The sequence below is a fragment of the Balaenoptera physalus genome, assembly GCF_965194825.1.
Source record: "Balaenoptera physalus genome assembly, chromosome: 10".
NCBI classification, from domain to species: domain Eukaryota; kingdom Metazoa; phylum Chordata; class Mammalia; order Artiodactyla; family Balaenopteridae; genus Balaenoptera; species Balaenoptera physalus.
This window is the reverse complement of record NC_138889.1, coordinates 109,125,978-109,145,054: the sequence shown is the minus strand read 5'-3', so window position 1 is coordinate 109,145,054 and position 19,077 is coordinate 109,125,978. Positions and strand designations below refer to the sequence as shown.

At 51.4% G+C, this 19,077-nt stretch overlaps 1 protein-coding gene across 10 annotated transcripts in view; it reads left to right on the top strand.

Moving 5' to 3' along the window:
• Positions 1 to 8,126, top strand: part of KMT5B (lysine methyltransferase 5B) — a 52,941-nt gene extending 44,815 nt beyond the window's left edge. For 9 of the 10 annotated variants that reach the window (XM_082476466.1, XM_082476465.1, XM_082476460.1 and 6 more), the window contains one exon: positions 3,805 to 8,126. In XM_082476466.1, coding sequence (XP_082332592.1) covers positions 3,805 to 5,282 — 1,478 coding nt within the window. In that variant the 3' untranslated portion in view covers positions 5,283 to 8,126. The remainder of the gene's footprint in view (positions 1 to 3,804) is intronic. The other variant, XM_082476463.1, reaches the window with a different exon arrangement.
• The last annotated feature ends 10,951 nt before the right edge of the window (positions 8,127 to 19,077 follow it).

Here is a 19,077-nt window from a genome sequence, read left to right as displayed (position 1 = left end):
GGCGTCCCTAGAGGCCGTGTGACGGTGTGGTGAGAAGCTTGAGATCTGGAGCCACAGACCTCAGTGCAAGTCCCATCTCTGCCGCTGACCGGATGGACGCTCTTAGGCCCGCTAGCCCACCTGAACTTGGTTTTCACTTAGTGTAATAGCTCTTACTTCAAAGAATGCTTATTATGATTGAGATCATACTAATTTGGCCATTTGGCACTGTACCTAGTATATACTAATCGCTAAGAATGTGTATCTTCACCTGAAATTACTGTCTAGGTTTATGCATTTGGGATTTGTCCCAGCCATGAGGGAAGAGGGCCACACGTGGTGTGTTAGTGCCAAAGCCAGGGGAGCCGTGGCCGTGCCTTCCCTCCATGTGTCAAGATCCTCTGTCTCTTGATAGACTTTTCTTAGTTTGCCATTGTGACCACCATCTCTCCCTCAGCCTACTGTTGCTGGCACTCACCCCCACCCCCCCGCGATAGCGTAGCAGCGCCTTCGTGGCGCAGTGAAGAGCCCTGGGTGCTTAGTCACGTTGCTCACATTTCTCTTACCCAGCCGGGCTGTGCCTTTTCTGCCCTTTGACTTGAGCACGCCTTTTAGCTGGGCTTTTGTTGAGATAATGCTTCTCAAACAAAATGAGAATACATTGTTAAATACATAAATATGTAAGTGAAGTCTCTCTATTGAAATAATACGTAGCATCAAATTCAGTGTCTCTTGTGCTCTTTAAAACACACACTGAAGTGCTTTGTCAGTGGTTCACTGCAGTCAGCTAACAGTGAACCTCTCAGAAGGAGGGGTGGAAGGGGGAGAGCCCAGATTCAAAATCACCATAAGTGAGATTCATCCAATGATTAAAAGTCAGTGCCCGAGTGAGGAGACTCTCAGGTGCCATGAAGAGTCATAGGAAGGGTAACCTGTCATGTGTAGAGTCATGAAAGGCTTCCTGAGAGAAGTGTTTGCTGAGCTGAGTCTTAAAAGGGGAGGAGAAGTTGGCCAAGTGAAACGTGCTCAAAGCAGAGGGAACGTCACAAATGAAGGTGTGGGCACGAGTGTAGGATTTGCATCACTAAAGTTCACCAAGGCTGGAGTAGAAGGTGGGAAGGAGGGATGTGAGCATAATTTCAAATTTTGGACTTTATTCTTAGGTATTAGGTTATTGGCAGGTTTAAAGCCCAGAAGTGACGTGGCGTACTAGGAGAATCATCTGGGCTGCGTGGTGGGGGATGGAATGTCGGGGAAGCAGTAGGGAGGCAAGGAAAGGCGGGAGCTAGTGCCAGAGTCAAGGCAGGAAATGGTGGCATCAGGAATGGAGAGAAGGAGGGGGTTCCAGCGACACTGCAGGAGTGGACTCCACAGGAATGGTGGCTGGTTGGTGAGAGTTAGCGAAAGCAGGCGTCAAGGATGACCTCCCAGTGTCTGCTTGGGCAACTGGCTGGGTGGTGGTGTCATTGACCAAGGTGGAGAACTTAGGCTTGGTGGTGAGTTCCCTTTGGGCATGTTGACTTGTGAGGGGCTCATGAGACAATCTTAGCGGGCAATCAAGGTCCCAGTGGACCTTCGGTGATGCGGATCTGTAATTAAGGCGAGAATCAGGCTAGAGACCGTGGTTTGGGAACTGCCAGCATATCGATGGTGATAGCCGTGGAGGAGTGGCTGCTTATCGCCTGGAGGCTGAGTAGAGTTTTCAAGGGGCCTAGGATAGCAGAGACCTGAGGAGTGCGGTCCACCGGGCAGATGGAGGAAGAGTGCCTGGGACACGGAGGGAAGGCCAGGAGAGTGTGCTCTCGCGAGCAGCCAAGGAGAGAGGGGTTTCAGGAAGAATAATGGTTAGCAGCGTCACATTCTGCAGAGAAGGAAAAAAACGGTATGGGCTGAAAGGGTCCGCTGGATTTCATGACAAGGAGACTGTGAGGCAGACTGGCAAAGGCGCTGTTTAGGAGGACGGGTTGGATCCAAATTGCAGGGGGATTGCAGTCAAGGATACACGGTATAAGTGATGATTGTGGAGGGGTGGTTGCAGGTATGAAATGAGAACCGCTGACCTTGGTCATAGAATGGTCCTTGAAGAGCCATAGACAGCAAAGTCTCACCATAGCCACATTTGAGAAAGGCAAGCACCAGCACTGGTGTGTTTACATCATAAGCACATCTACTCTCACCTTGTAGGAAGCCTTGTAAGCACAAAGAAATCCTTTAGCAAAAGCAGTCCCTAAATATCCTTATATTTAAAAAATTATTTCTGGTAAGTTTTGTATAATTCAGTTCATAATACGTCGGTTGTTCTCAAATTGAGTGGCACCCAAACTTTACTGCTACTACTATTCTAAAAAAAAGTTGCCTCCCTGGTAGCAGCCCACACAGATAAGCGTGTTCTTGGTTCAATCAGTGGATCTCATTCCTGGGAATTCTGCTGGTTTGGAGATCCCAAAGCCATTCGTGAGCCAGTCTTCCTGAGCGCAGAGACTTCTGTTCTCGGCGCTTTGATATTTTGGGAATGCCGTTATGCATTCTTGGTCCTCTCTCTCAGTAAAAACTAACGAATGGTGACCTAACTTGCTCAGCCATGCAGAAGGAACAGCAGTCACCCTGGCGACCCTCAGGCGTGTAGTAAGCAACAGTCTTGTCGGGCAGTGTGCTGGGCTTACCCACGTTCACTGGTTTTTATTCCCTCTGTTTGCTGGTGAGAGGTGGTGACGATTCGTTTGGTCATCTCAACTTCCCTAGTGAATGATTTAAAGGGGTATTTTGATGGGAAGAGCTTTTCAAGTGGGGGATGGGGAGCAGACTAATTAATCGAGAAATTGACTCACGTAAAACACTATGAATATAAATCCAAAATGTAAACGTAGAGAGAAACAAAGATGGCGGAAAGGAAAGTCAGTGGCAAGGTCAGAGGCTCACCACGGGGCCACCTTACACTTGAGTCACATATAAGCCTTTTGAGAAGCCGTTCAACTGTCATGTTCTCAGGTTGTCATCCCCAGTAGGATTGTCACAGCCTTTTTGTATCCTTGTCCAGAGTAAGGAAGTTGGGCCCCCCTTGTCCCGGGAGTGTAACTCTAGCAGTGCGCTTCTTCCCTCTTTCGGTTTGATTGTCGGCAGCGGGCAGTCAACGGAGGGATGGGGCCAAGTAAGTTCCACAGCCTTCAAAGTCTCTGCTGGTCCTCACAGCATTGAAGGGAACAGCTTAGACGGTGCGGTATTTTGGGATAAATGTCTAGTGGGAGTAACAATATATGGTTCTTAGGATCTCTTTTTCTTATTTGAAAACATCATGGTAGAATTTGTCTCAGAGCCCTTTAGTCATCTGTTGCTGTTCTGGATTACTAGTCAAGTAATATACTTTAGTTAATGAATAATGGATTTTAGAAACATTTTAAATGATGATTTTAAGAAGAATTTATGAAAGAAAAATATTTTTACTTAGCTTTACTTCAAATATTTTATGTGGTAAAAGACTAAATCAGGAAAAGAAATATTCAGTTTGGACCAGTGTCGTGATAGATTAAGGACACTTAGAGTGAAATCCAGGTCGCTGTGCTAAGAGCTCTTTAACCCTAAAATTACTTACCTGGAAAGTGCATAGATGCTTCTTAAATTAGAGGCAGAAATTAGAGAATATAAAGGAAAACTGTAGGAAGTGCTTGTGTGCTGGCAGAAATGCAACTGGGGTCTGTCTACCACGTTTTTTGTATAATCTAAACATTTCATAGCTAATCGTCTGGGTGTTGGCATTGTTTTGTTGAACATTACCGTGTTACCAAGACTGTTTTTCATCCTTTTTTTTTTTTTTTTTAAACTTTGCAGCTTCTAACCGAAAATCTTCAGTTGGTATGAAGAAGAACAGCAAGAGCAGAGCATTAACAAGGCAGTCCATGTCAAGAATTCCAGCTTCTTCCAACTCTACCTCATCTAAGCTAACTCCTATGAATAATTCCAGGGTACCAAAGAAACTGAAAAAACCTGCAAAGCCTTTACTTTCAAAGATAAAATTAAGAAATCATTGCAAACGGCTGGAGCAGAAGAGTGCTTCGGGAAAACTCGAAATGGGAAACTTAGTACTTAAAGAGCCTAAAGTAGTTCTGTACAAAAATTTGCCCATTAAAAAAGATAAGGAGCCAGAGGGACCAGTCCCGGCCGCGGTGGCCAGTGGGTGCTTAACTAGACACGCCGCGAGAGGGCACAAGCAGAACTCCGGGCGAGGCGCCCCTGCGCACCTGGAGGGCGCCCCCTGCGCCTACACAACCAGGCGGTCCGTGAGGACGAGGGTGAATTTGAAGGAGACCTCCGACATCAAGCTTGAACCAAATACGTTGGATGGCTACAAAAGCAGCTTGACGGAACCTTGCCCAGACAGTGGCGAGCAACCAGCCCCTGCGGTGCAGGAAGAAGAACTGGCTCATGAAGCTGCACAGGAGGGGGAGGCCAAGTGTCCTAAGAGTGACAGCAGCACGTCAAAAAAGAAGTCACGGCAAGGGAAACTGGTGAGACAGTTGGCAGAAGCAGAGGAGTCCGCTGCGGTGCGCGATTCCCCTGGCAGAGCTGGCGTGGGGCGAGAGGGGCTGGGGTCCCACCCTGACCAGGGCGAGCACAGCAGCCTGGAGGGCGTGCCCGGGAGCTACACGGACTGGCCCCCTTCTCCTGTTAGTGGCTCTGTGGTCGCATCAGACAGCTTCAAAACAAAAGACAGCTTCCGAACTGCAAAAAGTAAAAAGAAGAGGCGGATCACTAGGTATGATGCACAGTTAATCCTAGAAAATAACTCTGGGATTCCCAAATTGACTCTTCGTAGGCGTCATGACAGCAGCAGCAAGACAAATGACCAAGAGAATGATGGAATGAATTCTTCAAAAATAAGCATCAAGTTAAGTAAAGACCATGAAAATGATAATAATCTCTATGTAGCAAAGCTTAATAATGGATTTAACTCAGGATCAGGCAGTAGTTCTACAAAACTAAAAATCCAGCTAAAACGGGACGAGGAAAGTAGGGGGTCGTATACAGAGGGGCTTCACGAAAATGGGGTGTGCTGTAGTGATCCTCTTTCTCTCCTGGAGTCCCGCATGGAAGTCGATGACTACAGTCAGTATGAGGAGGAAAGTACCGATGATCCCTCCTCTTCAGAGGGAGATGAAGAGGAGGAGGATTATGATGATGACTTTGAAGATGACTTCATCCCTCTTCCTCCAGCTAAGCGACTGAGGCTCATAGTCGGGAAAGACTCTATAGATATTGACATTTCTTCCAGGAGAAGAGAAGATCAGTCTTTGAGGCTTAACGCATAGTAAGCTCTTGGTCTTAATTTGACCCGGGATAACTACTTTAAAGAAATAAACAATTCCAGTCAATTACTCCTCAACTGAAAACATTTTAGGAGCAGCGCTTCTGTTGTCTTTTCACTTATCACCATAATACTGTAGAAAGTGTACAGCGTACTGACTCTTCTTAAAAGTCTGATTTGTGCAAATTTTTATTGTACTTTTTAAATAGCCTTCTTATGTGCAATTCTGAGTTAGAGGTAAAGCCCTGTTGTAAAATAAAGGCTCAAGCAAAATTGTACAGTGATAGCAACTTTCCACACAGGACGTTGAAAACAATAATGTGGCTACACAGTTTTCTTTTTTTTAACTTTAAGAGCATCAACTGGCTCTTTAATATATGACTAAAAAATAATTTAAAACAAATCATAGTAGCAGCATATTAAGGTTTTCTAGTATATGCTAATATCACCAGCAATGTTCTTTGGCTTATTGATTTATTTGCTAGATGTTTCCCCCTTGGAGTTTTGTCAGTTTCACAGTTTGCTGGCCCAGGTGTACTGTTTGTGACCTTGGTTAAGGTTAAATAGCAGACCATCGGTCGGGTGGGAGTGAAATTGGTTTCTTTAAAAAAAAAAAAAAAAAAGTACAATTACATGCGTGACAGCTAACTTTTCATTCAGTACGTTATATGTACGAGGGTAGCAGTGTGCAGGATGAGTTTCGATACAGCGTATTTATTGCTTGTCATGTAAATTAAAGACCTTGTATTTAACACTTTTCAATCCTTTTAGATAAAATTGTTCTTTGCAAGAATGATTGGTGCTTATTTTTTCAAAAAATTTGCTGTGAACAAATGTGATGACAACAAGCAACATTTATCGAACTACAGCTATCTTAATTTGGGTCAAGTTTTCTGTTGCACTTGTAAAATGCTACAAGGAATATTAAAAAACTCTATTCACTTTAACTTATAATAGTTTATGAAATAAAAACATGAGTCACAGCTTTTGTTCTGTGGTAACCTATAAAAAAATGTTTGTCTTTGAAATTCAGTGTAAAGAACTGAAAACAGTGTATATGTTGTAAATATTTGTGTGTTGTGAGAAATTTTTGTCATAAGAAATTAAAAGAACTTACCAGGAAGGTTTTTAAGTTTAGAAATATTCATGCCAATAAAATAGGAAATTATAAATATATAGTTTTAAGCACTGCATCAGTGGGAGTTCTTGGCTTATGTTAGTTTATGTATGAAAATATCAAAGATTTTTTTGACTATATTATCAGTTAAACAAAAAGAGGAGTCATTTAATTTGTTTTTGAAGCACTTTGAGAAGAGAAATTAATTTTAAGTAACTTAATGAGCAAAATTTTGATTACTACTTTATGTTCAATACCAACCTTCCATTTCTCTGGATTATTTTACAAATCATTGGACAAAGAATTTGGGAATATAAATCTGTATCAGGTGTTTGACACCAGTGGGTCTCTTTATTTCTGGGAAATGTGTACATGTACTTTCAAATATACAGTGTTCCTAAGTGAAATCAATTTAGGGGATTCGTGTAGTGTCTAGAAAAGTAGCCCATATCTTTAAATACTAAAAGGAATCTGCAGGTAATGAGAAGTCCAGTGGAGAAAACCTCAATGCTTACTGTTACTACTTGTTGATTCCTACCAGTTTCTTGGTTCCTGGGGACATTATTTAAATTAAGTTCCTTAAAACTATTGCTAGTAGGTTCCAAGTAGAAATCAGTAACATTCATAAAAGTTCTTTAAATTTAGAATATTTTTCTCCTTCTGTTCTTCAAGGAATTACTTCTGTAGTCTTCTGTCGTCTCGTCCCTGTTTGTTACGGTGCAGTTTCATCCTCAGGTATTAATGTGGGGGCAGGTGGCTGACCTCCTCGCCCACTCACACCCCCTTTGCTCGCTCCGTCTAGAATTCTTCACCTCTTGAGGTAGGGCAGCCCTGCGAGGTCTGTCCCAAAGCACTCGGAGCAGTCTACAACCTCACCCAGTCCTCCCGGTGTCTCTGGGTGGCAGTGGGAGACTCAGGCCACTGAGAAGGTCACGCTTAGACCCTGTGTCTGGGAGGTACCGGAGAGCAGGGGGTCATCTTTTGTTCCCACCATAGTTTGGAGTCTTTCAAAGAGGTTCAGAGACTAAATCTTGAACTGTTTTCTTGGAATACCAACAACAGCCATTTCAGGAATTTCAGTCTTAAGGAAAAAGTAACAAAATACCGCATTTCCCACTTTTCTCCATTTTTAAGCTTAATTTTAGTAATTTATTTATGATGTTTAACTTTATTGAGGCCTCGTCTTTGGGGGCTGACCTTCCCGTGGGTCCGAGCAGTGACGTTAGGTGGTGGTCACTGCCTCGGGAGTTGGTGTGCACAAGCGCTCGGCAGCCACTGCCGGCGCCTTCCAGGGAAACCTAATTTCCGTTTTTACAGTTAGGGGCCTCGGAGCTGGTCTAGCTCTGCTGTAGAACTTCACTGTGTGGAATGGCGAAATCCACACACTGATGACCACTTGGAAGAGGTTGCATTCAATAAAACTTTTAGCTAGAGCTTATGCAATGATTGGTAAAGATTTTGGCATTGTAAGAATTAGGAAATGATCATAGAAATATATGTAAAGTATTCAATTTTCAATCATTTTTCAAATTACTGTTTTAAATTGTTTTGCTGAGTTGTAATACTTTTGAGATACAATGTATTCCTTGTACTGAAAGAATGAAAAAAGGACTTTTTCAGCATTTGAGGTAAGTTCTTTAATGTTTCATTAAAAACATTTTTTACAAATATTTTGTACATGCACTTGCAGTATTGAGGTTAATCATTTTAATAAATTCGGAAATTAAAACAGTTTGGCCGGTGTTCACTGTATCTGAGAAGAAAAGATCAAAGTGGTGACTTTGTCCACAAGGTTTTCACGTACAGTAGAATTTGTAAAATCACACTTTCTGAAGCTTTTCAGTATCTGTGAGTGTTCTGAGCCCTGGTCTCCTTTTGCTTCTGGCGCCGTTTGGTTTCAACCGGGGGTAGGCACTCGTTCCTCTCTCGGTGGGGAGACCACTTTTAAACTACATAGCCCCCTGGCCCTCGAACCCAAGAAGCCTTTTGCTACCCAGTTATTAATGGTGCCTGATTACTTGGTTTTTTCCTTCACTGAATTGGACAGAACGGGCGTATCCAGCACTGGCGTGGGTCGTTTTTTTCTCCCAGTTACTGTAGCAAAACTTAGTTGAGAAAGGAAATGTGACTGGCTTAGGAGTCAGGAAACCTGAATGTGCCCAGCTCCGCAACATGTGGGTGACCCCGAGAAAGCTGCTCACCCCCAGATCTCCTCTTTGCAGCACCTGCAGGTCAGCGTGGACACCCGGTCCTGTTGCGTTAAGCTTCAGGATGAGCCGCGTCCACTCCCGGTGCGGGCGGTCAGGGTGAGCGGTGCAGACCAGGCTGGGAAGACTTCCCGATGAATCGAAACACCCACGCGCACTTGGGTTCCCAGTATGAAAAAAGGCTAAGAGGTGGCGCACCTGTTAAATCCACAGCCCCTTTCAAGGCTCGGGTTTGCTGTCTACGCTGAAATGAGTTGCTCCTTCTCCATAACCAGTGGCAGCTCCCTCGCCACCCAGAGCCCTCGTGTGAGTCCTGTTTCTCCAGTGCCGACTCTGTTGTTAACACGTGCCCATGATGTTCACTGCAGAACCCAGCAGCACTCATCGGGGCGCAAGCACGCTGCTGACCTCAGGGGCACTTCAGTAGCCCCAGGGCTACGGTAAGTGTGACCTGTCCTGCAAAAGAGGACGAGAAGGTCTCCAGCCTCCTCCCTCCCTGATGTCATAGAGCTTGGGCAGCGCTTAGTGTTTGCTAGTTACAGGCCCAGAAGAAAAGTGGATTTTGACTCTTGAGGAAGGGTCAGGGTACATTGGACGGGCAGGGTTGGGCAGGGGGTCTCCCGCTCGAGCTCCCTCCACCCTTCTTGCTGCACTTCTGCCACTTGCCCTCTCCCAGAGGGTTAAGCTTACGTTGTTGGAAGCAGTTGAAAAGCTGCTAACCTGGAGGACAGAAGACGGCCTACAGCCTCACAGAACTAACTTTGGTAAAGTCCTTTTTACCAGATCCTGTTTTCTCCTTGTCAGATTTGTGAGTGTTTCTGCTGAGCTGCAGTGCACAGTGTCTTCTGGGCGTCACCCACCCTGTCGGGCCTGCCCTGCGAAGGGGAAGCAGAGCACTGCTGGGTCTGCTCAGGCCCACAGGAGGGCTGCCAGCGAGTCGGCAGGTGGCCCCCACCCCAGGCTGAGACCCTGAGCAGGCAGTGTCCAGAGTGGCAGGGGCAAAGTTGCATTTCTTTGCTGTTTGTCAAGCAGTGATGATGTTAGGTGCTGCTGGGGGTGGGGAGGCAAGATGTGTGTGTCTTCAGTGCGGGGGAGGGGGGGTGGGTAACTAAAGCCCTGGGAGAAGGTGAGATAACCTGGGGAAGGAGGTCAGGCAGGTGCTATCGCTCTTTGGTCCTCGTGCCCTGGGGGAGAGCAGTCTGGGGAGGCCCTTCCAGGAGGAGCCAGGCAGGCGGAGAGGAGGTTTGACTGAAGGTGGAAATGATGAAACTGGAAGGGCGGTGGGGTTAAGGATTAACAAAGGACAAGCGGGTCTGACCGTGGAGATGGGAAGCTTCCACAGGGTGGGGGAGGGGAGGGGTTACTCAGAATCCGGGGAAGGAGGGGTGGTCTTAGGATGATAGGTCTGTTTTCCTTGGCAACAACAAGAAAAGAGGTGGTAGGTGAAGAGGCGGGAGCCAGTTCCAGCATGAAGGTTTCTATTTTGTCTAAAGTAGGAGGTGAGGTCACCTGACTGGGAGGAGATGAGGGGCCCAAAACTTGAGCATGAAGGAGGTTTGAAATCAAGAAAGGGGACGCAAGCTGACTATAGGAACCCAGTGTGATGCATCACAGAAGTCTTGGTACCAGTCAGTGTTCTAGGCACCCATGGGAGCAAAGGCTGGTGGCAGCACTTCTCCGCACAGGTGTGAGGCTCTCAGCCACGTGGGGGCCACAGAAGGCAACAGGGCTGGAGGCTATAGGGTGCAGGTGGGCAGGAGAGGGCGTGAATGAAAAGGCCTGGAGTGCACTCAGGTTAGGGAGGAGGAGTCCGCAGCCAGAGTAGGCCCCTGACCAGGGAAAGTGGAGTTGCCCAGGGCCTGGCGGCGCCCCTGTGGTCAGAACAGCCAAGCGGTAGCTGGACAAGCACGCAGGGAGGACAGGAGGTTGAGGTCAGAGGGCAGGCTCTCGAGACTGGAAGAGCTTCATTTTCAGTGGGGTTTGGGGGAGAGCGTTGTGGTCCTGAGGCAGCAGGAGGTCGAACAGAACCAAGGTCAACCAAGATGAGAGCAGATCAGCCTTCGCTGTGAGCCCCGGGAAGCAAGCGACCACCCCGAAGCCAGACAGAAACTGAGCCTGTGGCGGACAAACACGGGGAGACGCCCTCTTTAGGCTGCGGGGGCCCGGCCCCGGGGCTGCGGGTAGTAAATGCTCTGTAACTACGTTTCAGGGAGAGAGTGAGTCAGCCTGCCTGAGGCCACGTGGCTAGCGGCGAGTGGCAGCTCTGGCCCCAGGGCCCCACTCCTGCTGGAGTCGGGCCTGGAGAGCGCTGGCTGGTGAGGGTCACAGAGCCAAGGGTCGCTCCAGCCTTAGTCTCGAGGCCCCGCCTTCCCCAGGTTAATTCTGGAAGTCTCCGTCTCCTAAGAATTCCCTTGAGTGACAGATAGCAGTCACTGCGTTTTACCCTCATTTCCACGCAGTGACGTGCAGCCAGGAGAACTTTGTCCAGAGGTTATCGTGCAGATATGCCGGGTGAGCCACCCCCATTTGTCAAGGGTGGGCGAGGTGCCACGTGTGTTTGCTGGGCCCCCGAGGGGTGCGGACTATTTATCTGAAAAAGTGAGTCAAACACGAGGATACCTCAAGACAGCAAAGGAAGAATTCCAAGGTATCCTCCAGCCTGGCAACTCTGCGGTGGTGACGGTGGCTTCACACAAAGGTCCAGATGTGAAGGAGGGACTGAATCTGACCAGGAGGTTTCTTGTGTTATCCCCTAAAATACGCCTGTGGTACCCTCGGGACAACTGTCCTCTCACGGGACAGACTTCGGAAGCTGTAAGGACAGGCCCGGGAAGCAGGGTTCCATTCTAGGACAGAAAGCTGATGTCCATGTCGGAAGCACACCCGGGAAGCGGGTTACCCCGTGTTTGGCTCCCAGCAGGTCAGGCTCTGAGGTTTCTCCGCAGCCCCTCCCTGGGACCGCAGGCTGGACGTTGCACTGGCAGAGGTGCCCGGGATCAAGCCCGAGGCTGTTACCTTCCCTCCTGCTTCTGGCAGGTGGAGGAGGCCCTTCGCAACGTCACTCTCCTAGGAACCAAACAGAACGACAGTTATTTCCTGCTCTTGCCAGTTAAAGCACATTTTTCTTCTTGGGATAAGAGGGTGAGTGAAAGACCGAGCCTTGCCAGCCTCCAAGTGGACCAGAGCTGGCCCTGGAGATGGCTCAGTCTGGGCTCATGGCTAGTGGTTGATGCCTGGCCTTCCCCCCCGACGCCTCCCCCAGGCTGCCCACACGGGTTTGAGCAGCACCTTTGGTCTTTCTGCCCTTTCCTAGCTATGTGAGCATGGGCAAAACACTGCCCCCTCTCGTCTCAGCGTTCTCCCCTGCACGATGGGGTAATACTGGCACTTAACTCTGGGATGGTTGAGGATTAAGTGAGACCACCGGTTGGGCCTTCATGTGGGGCCTGGTACCCCAGCCAGCAGTTGGTGTCAGCTGGCATCAACATGTGCCACCTCAGCAGCCTGTGTGTGGCACCCCCGGCCCTCATGGGCCTCTGACCTCTGCGCTCGCCAGCTGACACCTACTCAGAGGGCCTAAATCACAACCTCCTCCATCCCAACCTCAAAACGCCGGCTGCCGGAGCTGGTCTCCACCATTAACGTGGTTCCAAATGGTTCCGGTTCTTTCTTCCTCTGGCCGATGCCTCCTCTGCTCACCAGAGGACGCTGCTCCGTCCCTGTTCGTCTCCTGCTTCTGCGGGGTCTCTCTGGTTCATCTGCTCCCTTGATGACCTTCCCTGCGTGAGCACCGAAGAGATGCTGGACGTTCACTCCAAAAGCACAGCGGCGGGGGGGGCTTCCCTGGTGGCGCAGTGGTTAAGGATCCGCCTGCCCATGCAGGGGACACGGGTTCGAGCCCTGGTCTGGGTCGATCCCACATGCCCTGGAGCAACTAAGCCCGTGCGCCACAACTACTGAGCCTGCATGCCACAACTACTGAAACCCGTGTGCCTAGAGCCCGTGCTCCGCAACAAGAGAAGCCACCACAATGAGAAGTCCGTGCACCACAACGAAGAGTAGCCCCTGCTCGCCGCAACTAGAGAAAGCCCACTTGCAGCAATGAAGACCCAACGCAGCCAAAAAAAATTTTTAATAAATAAATTTATAAAAAAAAAAAAAAAGCACAGGGGCCACAGGAGTGATTTGGACCCAGCCCTTTCCCTCACACACAGCAGATACACAAACAGCAAACAAGTGTGAGAAGTGCTTGACTAGATGTGTGTGAGAAGCACTGATGGAGTACAGAGGAGGGTGTCCCCACTTCTGCTGGGGAATCAAGGCAGGCTTCAAGCAGGATGCGAGATTAAGAAGGGCCCTGAGGGATGAATAGGAGTTCATAAACTCAAAGAGCAGAGAGGCAGCGGACACGCGCGAAGTCCTGGAGACAAGGAAGGACAGGTGAGAAGGATGGTGAGAAGTTCAGTGTGGCCAGTCTAGGAGGTTTAAAGGAAATAGGTGGGCCCAGCCCGCAGCCCTGAGCAGACCGGGGGTCAGGGGGAAGGAGACAGGGCCCCTCTGGGGTGAGTGGCAAGGGCTCTGGTCAGGCGCCCTCGGGGCAAATTCTGTCTCCACCACTTCCTAATTTCGTAACCTTTGTTTCCTGTTCTGTAAAATGGAGACAAGAGTCGCGTCCACCTTGTGGAGGATTAAATCAAACAGCAGAAAGATGCATGGTGATGGGTAACTGATAGTTGCTTTCATTTCCTGGAATCTAATTCCAAAAGCTGTGCTTTTTCTCTGGCTTCACCCACTCAGACCCAGGCTCAGCCTGGACCTCCCCAGGCCCCCTCTGGACCCCAGCCCCAACTGTGGCCCCACATCCCAGGAGGCCACTGTAGAGAGGAAAACTGACCCCCAGGAAGGACATTGCCTTGCCTGGGGTCACATAGCGAGCTGGAGGCAGAGGAGGCTGGGACCTGAACCCAGGGCAGTGTGGGCAGCCTCAGCCCCCCTCACTGGCCGTGGCAGGTAGTGCCCAGGCAGGGCTCCCCTGTGTTCTGAGTCAGCGGGCCAGCCTGGCCAGCGAGACAACTGCTGTTGACCTGTGATAACGTGTGTTTGTTTAGCTGGGGCCACTTGCCAAGGGGGTTAATGTTCAACTCCCTCCAGCCCTGGAGCTGCAGCAGGGAGCCAGGTGGTGAGACCCCCAGCCAGCGCTGGGCCCACAGCCTGTCTGTCCTACCCCCCCCAGATACGAGTCAGCCCTCGCCTTGGGGAGCACCGGGCGAGGTCTCCCAGGGTCTGTCTCGGATCTCTGGGAAAGGTGTACAAAGGCAGCAGGTGGGGCTCCTCATTGCCACTCCTGGGAGGAGGAGCCCGTGGTTCTGAGTGGGACATTTTCACGAAAGCCCACAGGCCTCCACGACGTTGGGCTGAGCTGGGGGCATGGGGACCCCTGGGAGGCCCTGCTGGGCTGGGACACAAAGTATGGGGGCGGGGTGTGTCTGTCAGTGGCCCTGGGGCTCACTTGGGTTAGGTGGTCTTTGCTTGCTTTTCCTTTAGCCTGGACCCCTCCTGCCCACCCTCACCCCAACCTGAGCAGCTCCTTCTCACCTCTCAGGTCTCCGTGCAGATGCCACCTTCCAAATCCTCTCTAACCCCGATTTCCTGTCTACTCAGCCTGATCCCTGGTGCCCTATGGGGCCCCTGTGGCCCGACAGGTATCAACCCCAAAGAGGCCTGGGCGAGCTGGACCCAGGCTGATGGGAAGGGGCTTCCTCCCTGGAGAAAGAACCCCTCGAGCGATTTCCACTTCCCGTCCTCAAAGGTTGGCTGGCAGGGGTCAGGCTGCCACCAGCCATGGGACCCCCTGGGCTGGCCTCCCCTCCTCCCCACTGGTGAGGCTGGAAGCGCAGGGGCCACGCTGACAAAGGGGCCCGAGCAGATCTGGGCCCCAGGACCCTTCACCCCACACAGTGACTCCCAGAGAGAAGGAAATGGGGGGCAGAGCCCGGGTTCTGTGGAGGGCCCAGGGACATGGCCCGGATCTGGGGTGGGGAGGGCCGCTGGCCAAGGGGAAGTGGGCGGGCTCAGCAGCCTCTCTTGCTTCCACCTGCTGCTGCCCCAGCCGTCATGCGAGGGGAGAGCGGGGACCGGCAGGGAACCCGTGGTCCTCTGCCACATTCCCCGCGCCACCCCCGCCCAGCTCGCTTCTGGGCACAGAAACAGCTGCTTCCCGGGGCTTCCCACACAGCCCCGAGGGCTGGGCCGCACGAGCCCTGAACTCACAAACCCAGCCTCATTCGGCTTCAAGGAGCCTTCTAGATCTGCCTCTGGACACCCAGGAAGCACAGAGAGGGAAACAGGCCCCTGAGGGCCAGGGTCTGCCCTGGGCAGGGGCAGAGCAGGCACGAGGGTCTAAATCTCTCTCCTCCGGGCCGAGTGCCCTCCCTGTGGGGATGGCAGGCACTTCCTGATGAGGGAGCAAAGCTGGAGGCGCAAGAGGACAGGGCACCTCGGCTGCCCGCCCCTGAGGGAAGGAATACGAGGGGCTGAAGTTGCAGGATGCCCAGAGGGAGACCAAGGGCCCTGGGGGCAGTCCCGCCCCGCCTGCCAGCCTGCCTGCACTGGACAGTGGGCACGGTGAGGGCCAGTGGGGCAGCGGGGCTGGCATCCGCACCTGGGTCAGAGAAGAGACAGGCCGGGCTGCCCTGCACTGAGAAGGGTGTGGGTGACCCCGGGGCCAGGCGAATTCCGGGTGCTGGGTCAGATACGCAGACTGCATCCAGGGCGGCAGCGAGCATTGGTCACGTGGCTTCCAAAGGCCTCGGTGTCAGCTGGGTTGAGAAGGGCCTGTTACCGTGGGCTGACCTTGGACTCCGGCCATCAGGAGCTGCAGAGAACCCAGCTTCGGCCACCCACGGACTGCCCGCCAGGCCCCTCACCCTGTAATTCATTTCACTCCCTCCCGCCCTCGTTCCTTCACTCATGAGGTGTTTGCTAAGCACACCCTGGGCACCGGGGAATCCCCTGTCCTTGCTTTCTCCCAGGGGACTCCTCATCCACAGTCTGATAGACAGACAGACAGACACGCACACACATGATGTGGTTGGAGCTCTGAAGAAAGCAGCCCAGGGGACAAGGTACACAGGGGAGGGTGGTGAACACAGCAGGGAAGGCTTCCCGGAGGAAGTGTCCTTTGAGGCAGCAGCTGGGCCGGAGAGCCAGGGAAGGGTCTCAGCTGCCCCAGGAGTAAAGGCCCTGCCCGCCCTCTCACTGCACTCCCTCACAACACCCCCCTCCCTGGGCCAAGAGCTGAGGCCTCAGACACGGCCCTTGACCTGATACTACTTGTTCCACAGCTGTGGCAGCACTGCTTTAATGACATATGGATGATATTTCAAAAAGAAAATAAAGAGGGGGGCGTGGTGGAGTCAGATAGACCTGGGTCTGAGCCTGGGCTCAGCCACGTGCCTGCTGCAAGATTCGTCTTTCTGAGCCTCAATTTCCTCATCTGTAAAATGGGTGCTCATGGAGCTTGGACGAGGATTGAATGAGATGACTGGCTTAATGTGCTTAGCATGGTGCCTAGCAATTGATCAGCTCTCGATCTGATCTTGGCTGTTGGAGGAGGCCCCCCTGAGATGGAGGCCCCCCGAGATGGAGGCCACCCACAATGAAGGCTGGCCCGGGCACTCAGTGTTTGTGTGGGGGGAGAGGACCAAACACTCCCCTCCCCCAAGAGAACATTCTTTCCTTTGCAGCTTCCTGGACCTGCCCTGAGGGTCAGCTGCTCCAGCACATCCCAGCTGCCTACCTCCAAAGTCCACCAGCCCTGCTGCCGAGGGGGGTAAAGAAGCCAGGGCGGCCACTGTCAGCAGGGCTGGGATAGGACAGGTGTGGGCCCCCGGTTCCCTTGTCGGGTCATTTGCTACATGCCCCTCCTGGAGGCCGTTCCCCTTCTTTGGAAACGTTCTTAGTTCATGTGACTCAGGATGGACCACACACCCCAGCCTGACTCCAGGGCTGGCCAGTCAGAGGGCATGTCCCTGGGCACTGCGGCCAGTCCAGGGATGGACATATGACCAAGTTAGGGCAATGAAATGCAGCTATGGGACTTTGGCCGGGACTCTGCGGCAAGGGGCACCCTCTCTCCACTGGGGTTCCTTCACCAGTAGGACGTGAGCCTGGAGCTGCCACCCATCTTCTTGCTACCACAGGGAGAGGCCGCCAAGGGGGCAGGCTGTATCAGGCCAGCTTTGCAACCCCAGGTACCTCAGCCCGCGACCCAGATACCTCCTCCAGCCCTTTGACACACTGCTACTGCGCTGAGCAAGCTGGGCCTGGTGATGGGATTAGAGGCTGGAGGTCAAGTCACTGAATTGCTGGGTGACCAGGGCCGGGCATTGGGCCCAAAAACCATAGACCCACAAGGTGAAAAGAGCTGGGGATTGATCCCTGGTTTTTCTGTTCTGAAGCCAAAGTCCCCCACTACTGCCTTTAATACCTGCTCCAAGCTTCTGCCAACAGCCAACTCCTTCCCTGCCTTGTGAGTACACAGGTCTGGGCCATGCTGCCGGGCCCCACTCGGCGGCCCCAGGAGAGAACGGAGGCCGGCTGTCAGCTGCTCCCTCCCATCATGCTGCTGCCCCTTCCGTGGGGCACTGACCATACCGGGCTTGCCCAGTGTTTAAGGCCCAGGGCACACACAGAGGCAGAAAGGGAGGTAGGTTCTGGAGGTCTCACTCCTGGGTTTGAATCCACACCCTGCCACCTCATGGCTGTGTCATTTGGGACAAATGACATCACCTCTTTGAGCCTCACTTTTTTCATCTGCCAAATGGGAATAGTAAAAACTAATCATCAGCTGTCACCTAAATGTTGACACTGGGCTTGCATTTTCCGTATGTTATCTTGATTTTTCCTACGAGCCCATAAGGCAGACCTCGCTACTGCGTGTTCTCAGTGAAGAAGACCACAGACCCACAGAACTGACAGAGCTGGTTTTTGAACCCTGGTTTTTCTGGTCTAAAGCCAGTGTCGCCGACTACTTCCTTTTTTCTTTTTTTTTAATTGAAGTATAGTTGATTTACAGTATTGTGTTAGTTTCACCCAACTACTTCCTTTACCGCCTCCCTTACCAGGTGCTGTCTCAGGTAAGGTTCAGCCAGGAAAACAAGATTGCAGGCCCTGAGGGGGCCGCGCTTCCCCCCATCCTCATCCCCTCTCCCCTCCCCATTGCTTCCTTTCCCCAAAGAGGGAAATTCCAATCCTATAAAAGACAAAGCTCCTTTTTATTTAAAATGGATTTGCAGGCCCTGAGGGGCTGCAAAACCACTGGAAGAGCTGGGGCAGTAAAGGGTGGGCAGTACCCCCGACCCTGGCGTTTGGAAATCGGGAAGGGCGAGAAGTGCACCACAAGGGGGGTGAGCCCCAGGAAGACCCCAGAAGCCACTGGCCAAGTGTCACATCTGTCTCCCTCCAGCCTTTCAGATCTGGAGAATGCCTGAGACTGTCAGAATCTAACCCAGAATCCCACTGCAGGGCACTCTGGGACCCACCATGTGGTCCTGGGCCGATGGCCACATTTCCCCACGCCTGCCTCACCATCACCCATCCCACTGGGCTAATGTGAGGATTCTAACCTGTGTAGAAACGGGTACCCAGGAAGCACTCAGCGAACACCAGCTGCTGTTGGGTGAGATGACATTTATTCGGGTAGGAGCCATGGGCTGCTTTGTTTAACGGCCCCACCTCCGCTGTGCCTTCTGCAGGATGGAATTCCCCACTGTGAGGGTCTTGACCTGTCATCCTTCCATAGAGAATCAGGGACCACAAGGAATCTTCCTGGCGGCCATGGCTGCAGCGTCCCCCCGTGACACTCTCCCTGGTGGCGTCAGGCACCCATGGTGTCAGTGGCGGCCACAGCGGCTCCTAGGGCAGAACCCAGGCTGTAGGCTCTTGAGAGCCTCCCCGAAAATTCTTTTACTTCTTAAGTTGACCTGATCGGTGTTTGTGGTCTGAAACCAGCAGACCCACCTGGGGTGTCTGGCGGCTGTGGGGCTGCGGCTCTCACATCTGCTCTGGGGGGAGGTGTGGGGCGGGTGAGAGTGAACAGGGACACATCCATGGATGGGAAAATGTGTAGCCACTGAAGCTGGTATCTTCAAAGAACAGGGAAAACGCTCATGATAAATGTTTCAGCTGAAGTATGATTTACATAAAGTCCACAAATTTTAAGATACAACTCAATCATTTTTGGACAAGATACGCACCTGTGTAACTGCCACCCAGCTCAAAACCTAGGACATTTCCAGCCCCCAGAAGTGTCCCCTCCCAAACAATACTTCCCGAAAGGAAACCATGATCCTGACGTCTATCATGGATTCTGTTCTATCATACACTGTTCTAGAACCTCCTATAAATGGGATCAAACAGTGGGTACTCTTTTGTCTGTCTTCTCGCACCCCATGTTATGTCCATGAGATTCCTTC